Source organism: Neophocaena asiaeorientalis, unplaced genomic scaffold (genome assembly GCF_003031525.2).
Source record: "Neophocaena asiaeorientalis asiaeorientalis breed wild unplaced genomic scaffold, Neophocaena_asiaeorientalis_V1.1 scaffold589, whole genome shotgun sequence".
NCBI lineage: Eukaryota > Metazoa > Chordata > Mammalia > Artiodactyla > Phocoenidae > Neophocaena > Neophocaena asiaeorientalis.
In genome coordinates, this window is record NW_020172683.1 from 1,154,970 (window position 1) to 1,170,854 (window position 15,885).

The 15,885-nt window shown below is 38.4% G+C and overlaps 1 protein-coding gene across 1 annotated transcript in view; it reads right to left on the minus strand.

Moving 5' to 3' along the window:
• Nucleotides 1–14,571: 14,571 nt before the first annotated feature.
• LOC112396204 (flavin containing dimethylaniline monoxygenase 2) overlaps nucleotides 14,572–15,885 on the minus strand; it is a 52,046-nt gene continuing 50,732 nt past the window's right edge. Inside the window, 4 exon segments of the mRNA XM_024739833.1 lie at nucleotides 14,572–14,598; nucleotides 14,601–14,769; nucleotides 14,771–14,923; nucleotides 15,674–15,746. Of these exon segments, the coding sequence (XP_024595601.1) occupies nucleotides 14,572–14,598; nucleotides 14,601–14,769; nucleotides 14,771–14,923; nucleotides 15,674–15,746 (422 nt within the window).

Consider the following 15,885-nt stretch of genomic DNA (forward strand, 5'->3'; position numbering starts at 1 on the left):
TATGGCCAATCATGGAATCGAAGATGTTATATTCAGGCAAATTTTAAGTCAATTTAAGCACTTTCCAGCATTTCAAGCTCTGACATTTACAGGCAGAGTCTGTATGATGATTTTTTTGGAGATTTTGTAAGTAGGAAATTAACAGGTTATATAGAAAGGGGAATCAAATGCCCTATAGGGTCTTATCAAACCATATTCTGTGATTCATCTTCTGGTTAATTAGCCTTCAAACACCTAATGAAGGGCTTCTATGTTGCTAAGCCCTAGGCAAGGTAACAAGGGAACAAAAGATGAATTAGGCATGATGCCTTCTTTATGGTAGCTATCATTTGAGTGGGGAAGTAAGACTTGAAAATAGATAACAATATCCTGTGTCAAGTGCTAACACAGAGATATGTCTCATGTACACTTTGCAGTAAGAGCATGAAGAAAGAGGTGCTAATTCTGACATTGGGATGGTAGGAAGGCAACACAGAGGTATACTATTTGCTCCAGGTTTTTTTTTTTTTTTTTAAATCACTCATTTTATTTATTTATTTTAAATTAATTAATTATTTTATTTTTGGCTGCATTGGGTCTTTGTTGCTGCGTGTGGGCTTTCTCTAGTTGCGGTGAGAGGTGGCTGCTCTTTTTTTTTAAAAAAATCTTTATTGGAGTATAATTGCTTACAATGGTGTGTTAGTTTCTGCTGTATAACAAAGTGAATCAGTTATACATGTACACATATCCCCATATCTCTTCCCTCTTGCGTCTCCCTCCCTATCCCACCCTTCTAGCTGGTCACAAAGCACTGAGTTGATCTCCCTGTGCTATGCGAAGATTGGGTTGTTTGTTTTTTTGATATTGAGCTGCATGAGCTGCTTGTAAATTTTGGAGATTAATCCTTTGTCAGTTGCTTCATTTGCAAATATTTTCTCCCATTCTGAGGTTGTCTTTCATCTTGTTTATGGTTTCCTTTGCTGTGTGAAAGCTTTTAAGTTTCATTAGGTTCCATTTGTTTATTTTTGTTTTTATTTCCATTTCTCTAGGAGGTGGGTCAAAAAGGATCCTGCTGTGATTTATGTCATAGAGTGTTCTGGCCAGGCAGATTCTTAACCACTGCACCACGAGGGAAGTCCTTTGCTCCAGGTTTTGAAGGATGAAAAGAACTCCAGTGGGCAGAGGAGTGGTGGAAGTGCACTGGAAAGGGAGGAAACTGAGAGGGCCCTTATAAGGGCCAGAGATGGTCCATAGAGGCATCATGACAGCTTGACTCCACAGAGGGCTTGCTATTCTTTTGCCTCCTACAGAAAATAGCATGTTCCCCACATGAGGGGACTGCATTACAGTGTTGATTCACTGGATCGTATGACCTACATGTTTCCCCACAATAGGTCATTTTCTTTGACTTGTCTCTCATTTTCTCATAGCTCCTAGCTTCATGCTTGGACTGTACTAGCAATTGCATAAATATCTGGCAGAGGATTGATTTCCTGTTAGGTAAAATGAATTAATTAATCACCTTATGTCTTTTTAATTAAAAAAATAATTGAGCAAATATCTTCTGGGAGCTAATATCCTGGGTCAGAGAGTCCTTCCTCAAAATGACTTTCTATCAAATGTACAACAAATAGAAATTCTCTCCCTAGGTCACCACTGTTACTCAGTGTGGGCCGGATGCAGCCAGCCTTCTCTGAGAAGTAAACATCCCTGAGGCTTTTCATGGGACAGTGGGGTGGCTGCGAGTCAGAGACCTGAGTTTGAAGTTCAGTGTTGGCTAATTGCCCGAAGTATGATGTTACACAAGTAATTTGTTTCTGTGTCTCAGTTTCCTTCTCGCTAAAATGAAGCTAGAAGTAGAACCTGTTGTAAGAATCAACTAATGTATAAAAAGCATTTAACACAGTGCTTGGGACATTCTCATCTCCAAATAGATGTTGCTATGTTATTTTTACATCTTCATGAGATTTTTCTTTAATCTGATATTTTTGTGGCTATCTGCCCTGACAATTTTCTTTTTATTTACTTGGACTCAGAGTCATTGGGGCAACTAGACATGTATAGCTAAAGGTTGTCTTCTAGCAAGTGAAGGAAATGAGTAGGGAAATGTAAGAATGATGGTGAAAGGGAAAGAGAGAAAAAGAAAAAAGGAGAAAAATACGTTTCAAAGTCACGCTTAAGGACTTTTTCTTTATTTCTTTAAGTTTTTGCTTCAGATCTATTTGGTGTGTCACCATAGTCTCATTTGAATTGTTCCCATGTTTGGAAAAGCAAACATTAGAATACATGAGCACATATACACTCAAATACTGCCTTCGATGCTGATAAAAATTAATGCTTCCAATCACTCATTCAAGTATTGATAATTATATGAAACCAAAGTGATTAAAAAATTGATAAGTGCTTGCTAGAAAAAGTATTGTCTGCTTTTATTATTTCCTTTAACTAAAAATCATTTCCAGTCAGTGACTGCTGTACTTCAGACAGAGTGATTGAAAACATAGTAGGAACTTTTATTCGGGTGAAAAGTACACTAATGCCACTGATTATTGGAGTGCTATTTCACATGCTAATGCAAAACTAATATTAAAAATGCTATTGCTCCTTATGTGAATATTCAAAAAAAATGTGGCCATTCCTTTGTTGGAGGTTTTAAAAGCAGTGTAACATCATCATCATCACCATCATCATTATTTCAATGAAGAAAGCCTCCTCAAAGCTGACTAAATATGAAAGAAATAAGTAATAAAAATAAAAAATATGACTAAATTGGTAAAGTGTCACTGGATGAAAGTGAGTTTATAAAAAACATCAAGCAAAATAACTTCAGCAGCACAAAATTACTAAATGAGTTGAGAAATCACTGTCAGTTGCATCAAAGTTACCGATTTTTAACCATGGGGTTACAAACTACTGTTCTTTTCCTGGGCATTTAATATTGCTGCCTCTACTTCAAAGAAGTAAGATGCAAATATATACTGTACTGAAGTCAGATTGAGTGCCCACTTTGGTTTATTAGGATAATACAGGGGGTTAGAACATGAGGCTAGGGCTGTCATTCCCAAAATTGTGTGTAGAGGAACTGAGTTATTTAAAAAATTTGAGGAAAGCACAGTAATACTCCATGTCTGTTGAACACCAAACAAAGCATTCGCTGGACTTAGTTCACAATTTTTATATCAGATAAGGCTGTGTTCTATTTGATGATGCTACATGTTTGCAAAGCTGGGTTTTTGACCATTTCAATGTTAAAAAGCGAGTAGTGCACAAAAATTGGTTGAGGTAGAACAGGAAATGAAGTGACGATGTGCGATCTGATTCTAAGAGTTGAGCAGTGCAGTGCATAGCAGGCATATACACCTCATTATCAAGTAATTGTGGTTATTCAAGAATGAAATAAAAATACTATTTTCCTTTCAACTTGTGTATTATTTTTTCAAACAACTACAAGGTTATTTGAAAAAGAGCAAAAATACAAATACAGAGAACAGAAACACGTAAGTTGTTTGGACCTGACTACTTAATAAAAGGAACTACAGCTTGGAGGCCCCGAGAAAAAATTACTCACACTCTAAAGATTCCCTTGAACCTGGGAAGTTTGGGAACCTCTGGGTTATAGCCTTTCCTTCTGAGTATATTTTTAATTGATCAGGACACCTTATCTATTGGTGTCAGGAAATGCAAATTATCCTATATCTAGTCCAGCAGTGTATCGATTAACCAGTGCTTCCTGACTGTTTCTAGTGTGACTCATCTATGTATTTCAAAGGAAACCATCTTCACTGATGTGCTGTCAGGCTTGTATCCAGTCCTTTATTTGTACATTACCCACCCCTCTCTCTTCCTTTTTCTCTCTCTCTGTCTCTCTGTCCTATGTTCTCTGTGTCTCCCTTTCTCTGTCTCTCCCCCCCCCCCCCCCCCCAGGCACGGACTGCACAATGATACAATATCCTGAAGTGGGCTGTGCATTTCAGGAGTGATCAGAGATAGTAGATTTAGTTGAATGCAGTTAGGGGTGAATGAGGGTGCCCACTTAGCCCTTGGGAACAAACGAGCACAAACTGGTAAGAAACTCAGGTTAGAGCAGGGCCGTGCTCTGGGATTTCAATCCTCCAGCAGCCGTTCCCCACCTCCTCAAGCCTATTCCTAAACACACCACCTGATAAGAAAAATTCTGCCCGGCTCTGAATTCACCATACCAGTTACAAGGCCATAGATATTCCCTAGGCTGGAGGGGAAACTAGGAAATAACAAAGGACAGACTTAGTTTCTTCATCTGTAAATCAGATGGCATTCAACTGGATATCTACAAGAGATTTTTGAAACCCTTAAAGTTTATAATCTTGTGAATTCAGCTGTGAGCAGAATTAGCAAAAAGAACTGACAACAGTACGAGAATCAAGAAATTTTGTCATAATGCGTAGAATGGAGCACTTTTAACAACAGGAAAGAAGACAACATGCCAACACAAAGTAGTCAGATCTGAAAGTGTGGATTGCCTCTCTCTCCCAGTTTGTGTCAAATGCCATCATTTGGTAGACAAACCCCCAAAGCATTGTCAGACACCATGTCAGAAGCTATTAGTGGAAGCACTTAAGAAAAATGACTGATTTCCCTTTGCATTAGGAATCCAAGTTTCCCTTTTGATTAACCACTTAGTAGTCTGACCAGCAATGTACTTACCAGTGTACACAGAAGACTTGATAATATCTGACTTTACTGTCCCGTTACAAGTACTCAAGCATTTACCACTCTGTTTGTACCTTGGGGCAGGGAGTGGCTTTATAGCTCCTCCACAGACTGAGAGAGTAGCACTCTGGTGAGGTGATTCTGTCCTGAAACATAATAACAAAACAGGAAAAATCTGGCCCCCACCTCCCTAATCCAAAGGAATCAGAGATTATATCTTGTTATTTACTTTATGTACTTGAAATTCTTGGTGCCAAGTCCTGGCCACAGTTAGGACTCGAGCTTGCAGAAATCTAAATGGATAATCCTGAACCAGCGTTGGCCTAGGAGTCCCCAGTATACCGGATGAACCCTGTCTAGGAGATAAGGAATGTTATGCAGAATTTGGAACCTAAGGTTAGCCATTGTTTATATTTTAACTTGATTAATTGCAACAGTGACATGCTAAGAGAAACACTGGTGATATGTACTTTAGACTTACTCTTCTCACTGCAAAACAGAAATTATTTTAAGGAGTCACAGCAGCATCTTCATTATTCATAGATTTCATTCTTCAAAGGGGAGGGAATAAATAAAATAAAGCAATCATGACAACTGCTACACCAAAGATTCACTTTTAAGTGTTTTGATCCATTTCTCATTTAGAGACAATCATTATTATTTTAAAATCATACATCACCTACATTATTAAATTCAATTTTTTCTGTTTATTTTTATTCTTATTGTTTTTTAAAATTAATTTTTATTGGAGTATAGTTGATTTACAACGTTGTGTTAGTTTCTGCTGTACAGCAAAGTGAATCAGTTATACATATACATATATCAACTCCTTTTAAGATTCTTTTCCCATATAGGTCATTACAGAGTATTCAGTAGAGTTCCTTGTGCTATACAGTAGATCCCCATTAGTTATCTATTTTGCATATAGTAGCATGTACATATCAATCCCAATTTCCCAATTTTTAAAGCCTTCCTGAGCACAGATGATTGCCCAGGCACTTGGGAAATATGACAAATATATGGGAGGAGCATAGCCTTTGGAGTCACAAGACCTGAGTTTAAGTAATGTTTTCGCCAGTTACTTTTAATCTTGGGAAAATTATGTAACTTTTTAAAGCTTTAAGTTCCTCAATTTAAGATAAGCATAAGAATACTTGCCTCAGGTGATTGTGGTAGGGACTAGATGAGATAATCTATGTAGAGCGTCTTGTACATAGTACACACTCTGCAAGTGGCTGCGATGGCGATGATGGTGATGGTGATGACGATGATGAGGATGATGATGGTGATGCCATTGCCAGAACAGATAAGCTGTCTTGATTATTGAGTCATAATACTGAAATGACTCCCACAGGTGCAGAGAGTAAACTCCAAGACAGATTGGTAAGACCCAAGCAGGGGAAAGGTTCTAGAAGGATAAATCTTTTTTTTTCTTCCTGAATTTGGACATCGTATCACTACACCCTTTGGCCCTACATGCAGAGGGCCTTCTGTATCACTGTGTCTGTTGGTTGCTCGTTAGGCTCACCCTTTGCCTTCTTTCCCGTTTATTAAGGACTTGGCACAGAGACAGCATTGTTTGTTCTGTTGAGCTCAGCTGCCTTCCTGTAGCTATGAAGATGATAGTATTTGGATGATTTCAAAGCTTAATTTTTACCCAGAAATTAAGCCTTCAAGACTACTATTAGTTCAAGAGTGTTTTTAAAAATCAAAATATGTTTGACATTGAGTCATGGATACCTTGATGGCCAGGGCCACAATTAGTGTCCCAAACCGCAGTACTTAGGCACTTACACTGATTTGTACATGCACCCTCGGAGCACACAAAGGAGGTCCCAGGGCCTTGCCAGGCATGCTGTTAACATAAGTGGAAACAAAAACTGTATAGTGTTTGCTGAGCATAAACATGATCATGTATCATAGCATCTCATTTTCTATAATTAGCAAGAAACTTATAGTAATTAAAAATGAGAAGACTGGCCTTCAGTGGCACCTTCACTTTCTGCTATTTTTAGGGTTTATTGTCAATTGTACTTGAGGCCCTGGAATGGGGAAAGCTCTCCAGGCCCCTTTTTGAAGTGAACCTAGACCCTGAGAAATAAAATTGATAGACAATGATGCCCTTTAGGGAGTAATTTGGACTTTCTGTCCTTTGAGCACAGGGTCCCTTCTTGGTCCCTTAGTGGTTTGTTGGGAACACGTGACTAGTTCTGGTCAGTGAACTGTGAGCCAAAGTAACAAGTGTCTTTTCTGGGCTCAGAGGAGTTAATTGCCAGTGTGAGATCCCATAGCACTTTCTTTTCCTTCAATGTGTTAACCAGCAACTTTCAGCATGCCTGTTCCATTAGCCTGGATGCCTGAGTAACTATGATGAGCAGAGCCTACCTGCCGATGGATGCATAGCATGAAAGGGAAATAATTTTTGTTTTATTTCAATGTCTTGAGATTTGAGAATTAGTTGTTAATGCATCATACCTATCTTGTAAAGACTGTTGCACTAGAGGGGTGTTTCTTGTTCCTTCATTGTATTTCTAAGTCATCTTTTTTTTTTTTAATGAAATTGTTTATTTTTATTTATTTTTAAAATTTTACTGGGTTGAGTTCCTTTTTAAAAAAATAAATTTATTTATTATTTATTTTTGGCTGCATTGGGTCTTCGTTGCTGCACACGGGCTTTCTCTAGTTGCGGTGAGCAGGGGCTACTCTGTTGTAGTGCGCAGGCTTCCCATTGCGGTGGCTTCTCTTGTTGCGGAGCACGGGCGCTAGGCATATGGACTTCAGTAGCTTTGGCTTTCAGGGTCTAGAGTGCAGGCTCAGTAGTTGTGGCACATGGGCTTAGTTGCTCCATGGCGTGTGGGATCTTCCCTGACCAGGGCTCGAACCTGTGTCCCATGCATTGGCAGGTGGATTCGTAACCACTGTGCCACCAGGGAAGTCCCTTTAAATCATCTTCTGAAGTCTTACCTCCCTTCCTTTCTTCCCCTGCTCTGATTCATATTTAGAGCCATAGAATCTTAAAGTTGAAAGAGAGCATAGAATTTACTTCGTTTTAGTCACAGTTGTAAACTGGACCTACCCAGTGCAATTTTTTTCTTTCTCCCTCTAAAGAAAGTTAAAACAACCACAACTCCTTACCCTTAAACATGCCCCCCCCACCCAGAGCATCAAGAAGCTCCCTATGCCATTCTCAATAGATTTAAAAAAATATATACATCTTCTAAAGTGGGTTAATTCCCTAAGTCTCTTGCATGTTGAGGTTGTTCTTTTTCTTTTTGTGAGAATACGCCTGCAGCATAGTAGCACTGAAAGGAGAGGTAGAAATAGTACCATACCTACTTAAGGCCAATTACTTTGCTTGAAATGGGTCTTTTCTCTGTCAACAGTGGTGAATCAGTGACTCAAACCTCTACCATCTAAGGACTAGAGCAAATAGCAGCGACTTTAAGTTCCCTTAAATGTCTTTGTAGCTTGATGAGAATTTTGTGGGAAAATCTGCAACAGTGAGTTAGAAACTGACATATTACTTAAGGTGCTTTTTTTTTTTTCGGTACGCGGGCCTCTCACTGTTGTGGCCTTTCCCGTTGCGGAGCACAGGCTCCGGGCGCGCAGGCTCAGTGGCCATGGCTCACGGGCCCAGCCACTCCGCGGCATGTGGGATCCTCCCGGACTGGGGCACAAACCCGCGTCCCCTGCATCGGCAGGCAGACGCTCAACCACTGCACCACCAGGGAAGCCCTAAGGTGCTATTTTGTAACCGCCTAAGGAGTTTGTAATTAATGGGCAATACTTACATGGTGACATATCTAGAATAGCAGTGGTGGGGTGAAGCAGGAAGAGAACACTAGCAAGAAGTCAGGTTTCCTTAGTATTTGTCTCTGCAGAGTAGGATAATCATCCTTGTTTTGCCTAAAACACGAGGTTGTGGTGAGGATTAGGTGAGATAATAATTGTGGAAGTGCTTTGTAAATACTACAGAGCTCAACCTAAATCTTAAAAGTTTGCATCTGTTTTTTCTTGCTCATCTTGGTATTCCTAGGAATAGCCTGGTCTTCTCTGTATCTGCATTGGCCTCTGTGCTGTTGTTTTGTCTCAAAGCAATATAAGTGCAGGGCTTGGCTCCTTCTCTATTCCACAAAATGTCCACCTTCAACTCAGTATTTTTTGTGTTTAGTAACTTTACTGAGGAATCACAAGGAGAGTTTGCATTGCACCCTACCCAGCATTCTGCGATTCTGCTGGCTCTATTCTTTGTTTTTGTTCTTATTTTCTTTCCTTCCATCCTCTTTTAAATAACTTGAACCTTTCTTTTCTCCTGAAGAACCCTATTCTGCCCAAAACTCAAGTCTCTTCTCTTTTCCCCCCCGGCACTTGTGAGAATATTTTTTTTCAAACAAATGTGTTTCCCATTCTTATTTAGATACCTTAATACCTAAATTAATGTATTTAGTAATGTAGTCATTCATACAATTTTTTATTATTGTATTAGACACAAACATATTAAAACCATTTTTGAACCTTCTTTGACAACTTGTATTTCATCACCTTCTTAGTTCTCCTGGTGATTAGCTCCATTTTTGGTGTGTAGAGAGGGAATAAAATTGATTAACATATTTTACTTTGGATATAAGACAGACATTGGAAAGTGAAGAAATAATAAATGATTTTTTAAAAAATTGATTCATCATCCTGCACACCATCATCTAGCACAGGCTGCAGAGTCAGACAGTTCTGGCAGTAAAACCCAGCTGGGCTTACTTATAAGCCACATAACTTGGGAAAGCCATTTTACCACTGTCTCAATTTCCTGATGCATAAAATGGGTTATGAGGATTAAATATGGTGAAATAAAGTCAAATTCTTTATAATATCTAGAACATAATGATCAGTAAATGATGACTTTTTACTATTTTATCCAGTTTCCTTAGGTTGCTAGACTTGAAATAGTTCAACATTAAGAGATATTGATGATCTTAGAGAATCAGTTACTTTCTACTGGCCAGTAGCACAAAGTATAGGAATGTCTAACAATAAAACTCTGTTTAATGGTTATAATTGAAATTCCTCTCCCAGAATATGTAGCAGATGTAGATGGACATCTAGGTGTAAAAATACAAGTTTTAGATACTTCTCATCCACCAGGTAAAGCAGCCAATCCTTACTGCAGGTTGTTTGAACTGATAGTAGAAGCAATACCAGCTGGTATTCAGGAGAGATGACTAGCCATGTGGCCCTGGATGGTAACCCGACTTCTTTGAACCTCTGTTTTCTTATCTGAGAGCATTCTCTTTAGTCTCTCCCACCCCTAAAATGACCCAGTGACTTGCAGTGATCTTTTGATTCCAAAGTAAAATTCCTGTTATTGCTTCACTCTGAAGAGTGCCAAATTATCCTAATCTCTGTATTTTCTGGGAGCTGGATTTTGTGGCTCCTAGGCACAAAACTGTCACCTTTGCCATTAGTGCCAGTGAACATGATACAAAAGACATCCTATTTAACCATTATTAAGAAATTGACAGTTAAGGAATTATGATAAAGTCATAGAATATTATATCTGATGGGCCTTAGTGATTTTCTGACCCCCTCTTTTATGCTCAGATGAGAAAACTAAATCCCAGAAAGCAGAAGTGACTTCTTTAGGGACTACAAAAGTAACCTAATAGAAGGCAAGAGTGTAAACACTATTGCAGGATTAAAACAAAGTGGTTTGGTAATACAGAGGTGAAGGAGATGTATTTGGGCTGGAGGGACTGAGGAAAGCTTGATGGAGAGTAGTATTTGACCTAGCATGGCAGGAAGGATGGGATCTTAACTACGAGAGGCTGGGGAAGCAAGAGCAGATAGCATGAAGTAAGGGCAGCTAGTGAGGCAGTGTGGAGTGTGCTGGAGAGCAGGTGTGAGGGCATCACAGTGGGAGGAAGGCTGGGAAGGTAGGTTACAGCCAGTATGGAGGATCTTGAATGACAAAGGAAGGATGGGAAGCCACTGAAGGTTCTTGAGAAAAGGAGTCAAGTGTCAGCAGGAAAGGATTCCGTAGCTCCTCTCTGTTGGTGCTCTCATAAACGCCTTCAAGTCTGGCTTCTAGGGACTGGAAGTTTTGGAGCAAGGTGAGGGCGCGTGGAAGAGATGGCTATGGAAGCAACTGATGACGAACTAGGTAAACTAATTTAAAAACTATGATTCAATTAATTAAAGAATATAAAAATGATGTTATGAGCCTCTGGTAACCTTGAGAATGTGCTTTATGGATCTCTAACTATAGGGGGTATAATTAACCAAGGGTCTTAGCTGCTGTACTTGAGATGCATTGCTATGCTTGTGCTCGGGCCCCTTTTCCCATGAGCTGCTTTCAGTCAGTGATGACACGGCAGAGAGACTGAAGCAGATCATTCACAGGAGAGTTAGGGCTTCTCTGATGGCTTGAGGACTCCCCAGTGGCTCTGCCGAATCTTCTTTAGACTGCACAACAGTCTATAATGTTTCTATGTTTCTATCCACCCTTCTTCCCTCTCTCCTTCACTCAGGGTCAGACTTGCACTGTAGTTTGATAGCTGTTTCAGCCTTTTCCTGCACTCTCCCTCTTTTCCCTCATACAGTTATTTTCCTTAATAAAACCCTTGCATGTTTAATCTCATTCTGGCATCCCACCTGAATTAAGTAGAATCTAATCTCAGGAGCCTTTGTTTTAGCTTCTTTGATCCATGATCTGGTCATAAGGCAGATTGGACAAGAAAGTGAGGTATGTTCTATGTAAACACATTCTCCCTCCCAGGAAATAGCCAAACGCTCTTTACTGGGGGTTGCAGGTCAGTAGCCCCATCTTCCAGGATGAAAGACTACTTATAAGGAAGAATCTTCCTTTGCCATCCTCATTATAATGTGAATGCTGGATTCTACCTCAGTTAAGCTTTTAAAATCTTTATTACTTGAAATTTTGTTACACATCATGGTCCAAGAGTTTTATTTAAAAAAATCTTTATCTCTCTGCAAAGAACAAATGTGAAACATTTGGCTTTGGGAATAGAAAATCAAGGAGCTATCATCTAGAAAAGGATAGTTAAAATAAAATTTAGTGAAAGGGAACCATCACAGGGAGAAATTTTGCAAGAAGATGGTAGCTAGCTAAGAGCCTTGACAGGAGAAGAACAAACATTGTACAGCAAGAAACACTAAGGCTGAACCTAAGGAGGAATTTGGCCCTGAGGTGTGGAAAAAGTGATGGACTAATCTCTGAAAGCAGCAGGTTTTTTTTTTTTTTTTTTCCCAGAAGCCTCAAACCAATGGTTCCTAAATTTAATGTGCGCAAGAATCCTCCAGGGAAATTATCAAGACTATAGATTCCAGCAGAGGTTCTGATTCAGCAGCTCTGAATCATCATTACATCTTATTCGGGAATCTGCACTTCTCTGAACTCCCTGAGATATTCTGATGCAGAGAATATCTCTGTGGATCACAGTTTGGAACAAGCTATCCTAGATGGTTAGTCTAGGATAATTTCTTGTTTCAGGATGTATGGAGGCAAAGGAATAGACTTGAATGAGTCTTCCTTAGTCAATCTCAGGCTCTGGAAACGAACTATTTATGTTTTAAAAAGATATCAGAATACTTGGAATGATTTCAAGGGATCATGTCCTTTCTAAAACTTTTCAAGGATATAAATTTAGTAACCATTTTGTCCTAATGGTGCTAGTTTTTTCCCCACTGATTCAGCCTCAACCTGACAATTGATTCTCAATCTTCCACTGTAGAAATAGGATAGCAACCATAGTTATTTCACCAGGTAGTGGTAATGATGAATGAGTTATGAAAAAACAACTAGGACAATGCTTTGTACATTAGAAAGCAGGGATTGGCAAACTTTCCGTAAAGGGCCAGATAGTAAAAATTTTAGGCTTTGTTGAGCCATACTGTTTCTTTTGCAACTACTCAGTGCTGCCATTGTAGCTTGAAAGCAGCCACAGACAATGAAAGAATAGGTGTGGATGTGTTCCAGTAAAACTTTATTTACAGATATAGGTAGTGGGCTGGTTTTGACCTATAGGCAGTAGTTTGCCTACTTTTGCTATAAAGTCTTGATAAATTCTATTATTATTATTAATAATATAATGGCTTGCAAGTAATCTTTAATAATTAGAAAAGTAATCAGTTTTTAACCAATAACGAAGTATATATACCCTCTGCCATTTTTTTCAAAGGAATCTGCTTATAGGAGCAATGAAAAAAAAATCTTGTATTTAAATGCTGGTGTCATTTCAATGGCCTTTAAAGAGTTTCCACTGATAGGGATTGCCATCACATTGTTCTAGGCACTTGAGAGAGAAATCCAGGCCAATGTGAAGAGTGATGACCACAAAAGGCTTTGGAGGAATAAGAGGAGAAATTTGTCTAAATCTTGAGTCTCTGAGATTTTCCCTCTCTTTGAAGGTCTTGTTCTGGGCTTATGGCACAGTTTAATCTCCCAAAGCACAATTTGTGCAAAGAATGGCTGTAGCGATTGCTTTATAACCAGGTGTTTATTATGTTGCTCAATGTCTATTGATATTGAATTGCTTGTGACATTTTTAAAGTTCAGTTTTAAGCAAATGTTTGTCTCTCCTAACAAGCCAGCATGCTTTCTTTTATCAGATGACCAAGATTAAATATTGTTTTGCTTTTTGCCTTGGTTATTTGTATGGTTAGAGCTAAATACAAGGTCCAGTCATTACAATACTTTTCATCTACTTGGGAGATATACTTTTCTTCCTCGACACTTGTTTTTTGAAAATGTCAATGATTATCTTAAATGCTATTATATAGGTGTTTTTATTGTAAATTCCTTCAAACGAATTTTAGATCTAGCTGAAATGTAACCCAAATATTATAAATAAAACTAATCAGATCTTATTTGTAAGAAGAGTGCCGTATTCTATGTAAAGGTCCTCCAAAAGTAACGTATATGTGATCATAAATAAACTCTTATTAAGTACTTGATTAATAATGGAGGTTTTTGTAAAAATGTATATTATGGGGCAAGTCTTCATTTCTAAAGTCAAGCAAACCTGAGCTCCAATTCCAGCTCCATTTCAAGATCAGCTCTCTGGTCCAGGGCATGTTACCTAACTCTCTGAGTTTCAGTTTCATCATCTGTAAAATGGGTATAAGAGCTGCACCCATCTCACAGAATTGTCATGAGAATTAAATGAAATAATACATGTAATGTGCAAATTGTCTGGTCTATGATAAGTACTCTATATATTATAAACACATATATCTATCTCTTATGGCATGTTTTTTTTTTATTTTCACAGCAGTGTTTCTGTCAAAATATAAGACAAATATAAGAAATGTGGCTACTTGCTCAGCTTTCGATGTGAGGCCCTAAAAGTCTGTCTGAGCATTGCCATGTTCTAAGTCTATCCTCTCATTTTTTTCTCCAGTATTTTTGAGTGATTCTCCATGAAGCAAATGGCACATGACCTAACATCTGAGAACTTTGTTACCATATAGAGTCTGGCTAAGAAGACTATCAAAAACAACACACAGGAATTTTAATATTTTCCCACACTTAAAATTTTCCAGTGATTTAAACCATGGGTGCTTTTCGTTCTGTGTAATTCTACTATTTTTCCACATGACTCTTCTTTACCAGGGCTTGGCAGCACTGTTTAGCCAGTGTTATTTTATTGTCTTTTTTTGAGAGGCTAGTGAACTTGAGGGAAGGGTAGAAATGGCAAAGAAATTTCATGACACAATTTCAGTTTTACACATAGACCTAAGTCTGCTAACTCTCCACAGTTACCTCTCTCACTGTTTTCCTCAACTCTAAAATTTAGACTTTAGATTTAATATTTTTTCTTAGTCTTTTTTTTTTTTATCTCTTTAAGAGGTACTGACTGACATGAAAGCCAAAAGCATTATGCTGACATATTAGAACCACTGAAGTTGGAAAAAAAAAAGGCCACCACAACCGCAAGAAGCCCCAGGATTTTCAACAGGAAGGAAACTGGGAAATTAGATGAAGTTTTTAGAGCCCGTGTCTTTAAAGGCTTCAATATCCTTTGTTTCTGGGTGAAGATGGCACTCCTGGTTCCATTCCATTGCCCAGGTCCAACCAGGCGATACTTAGGAGTTGCAGGGCCCAAAATAAAGTTTCACAGCCAGGTTAGGCTCTTTTAGCAAGAGAGAGAGGAGGTCTGGCTTTGCACCTATCTCTAAGGCGAGCTCGTCCAAGTAGTCGATGTAACTGGTCTGCAGTATCTGGTTGTTGCTCTCTCCAAACCTTAATGAAGAAAGAATAAAGGACAGATTCACAAAATGTTCTAAGTTATATAAGAACATTAGATATTCATTAGCTATTGAAAGAATGAAGTAATGAATGAATGAATAAATGAGTTTTGAATAACTCTCCAAGTCTCCTGGCAAGTAAAACTAGTCAGGATTGCTGCAAAGATTCACAAGATAACACAGATGAAAGCATAGCTCAGTGTTTTGCCCAGAAGAGACACAATATTTGCTTGTTAAATTATTAAAGTACCTTGCACTCTGACTAGCATATAGTAGATGAATTAGAATTTGAATGTGAGATAACCTCTACACTATAAGGCCTCCAAGTCTACTTTCCAATGTACTTGATCTCTATTGAACTCCATTCCACTTCATCACAAAATGTAAATCCTTGACCTTCACTTCACACCAACTCCTTTTAATTTGCTTTGATGGGAGTTCCTCCAGCTAACTTTCCAGAGATACTTAGGCTACTGTCACCACCACTGCCCCCATCCCACTTCCTCTTTACCACAGAGTGTGAGAGGATACAGAATCTAACATGGGCAATATATAAAACAAATAAATTTAGGTCAAGGATAAATGTTCTTGTTTGGTGAAATTACTATTTTTAAGTAGTTGGATCTTAAAGTAGTATGTATAAGAATTTGCTTTTTTAGAAGCAGCTAGGTGGTTCTTGTGAGTAGTTAGATCACTATACTTGGAGAAACACTGTTCTATGTAAAGAATTTAAAAAAATTCTTACAAGTCAACTCTTTTTTTATTCCTCTTGATAATGTCTGCCATCATAGTTCTCTCCGAGGGCAAAGTACACAAGCCTAGAGAATAAAAGGTTGGTTGAGTAGTGGGTTTGATTCAATTTCATTGCTTTATCTAGATGATTGATTCCTACAATCAACTGTTCCTACAATCAGTTGATTCCTACAATTAAATTTTGGCCATTTACCCATGAGATAT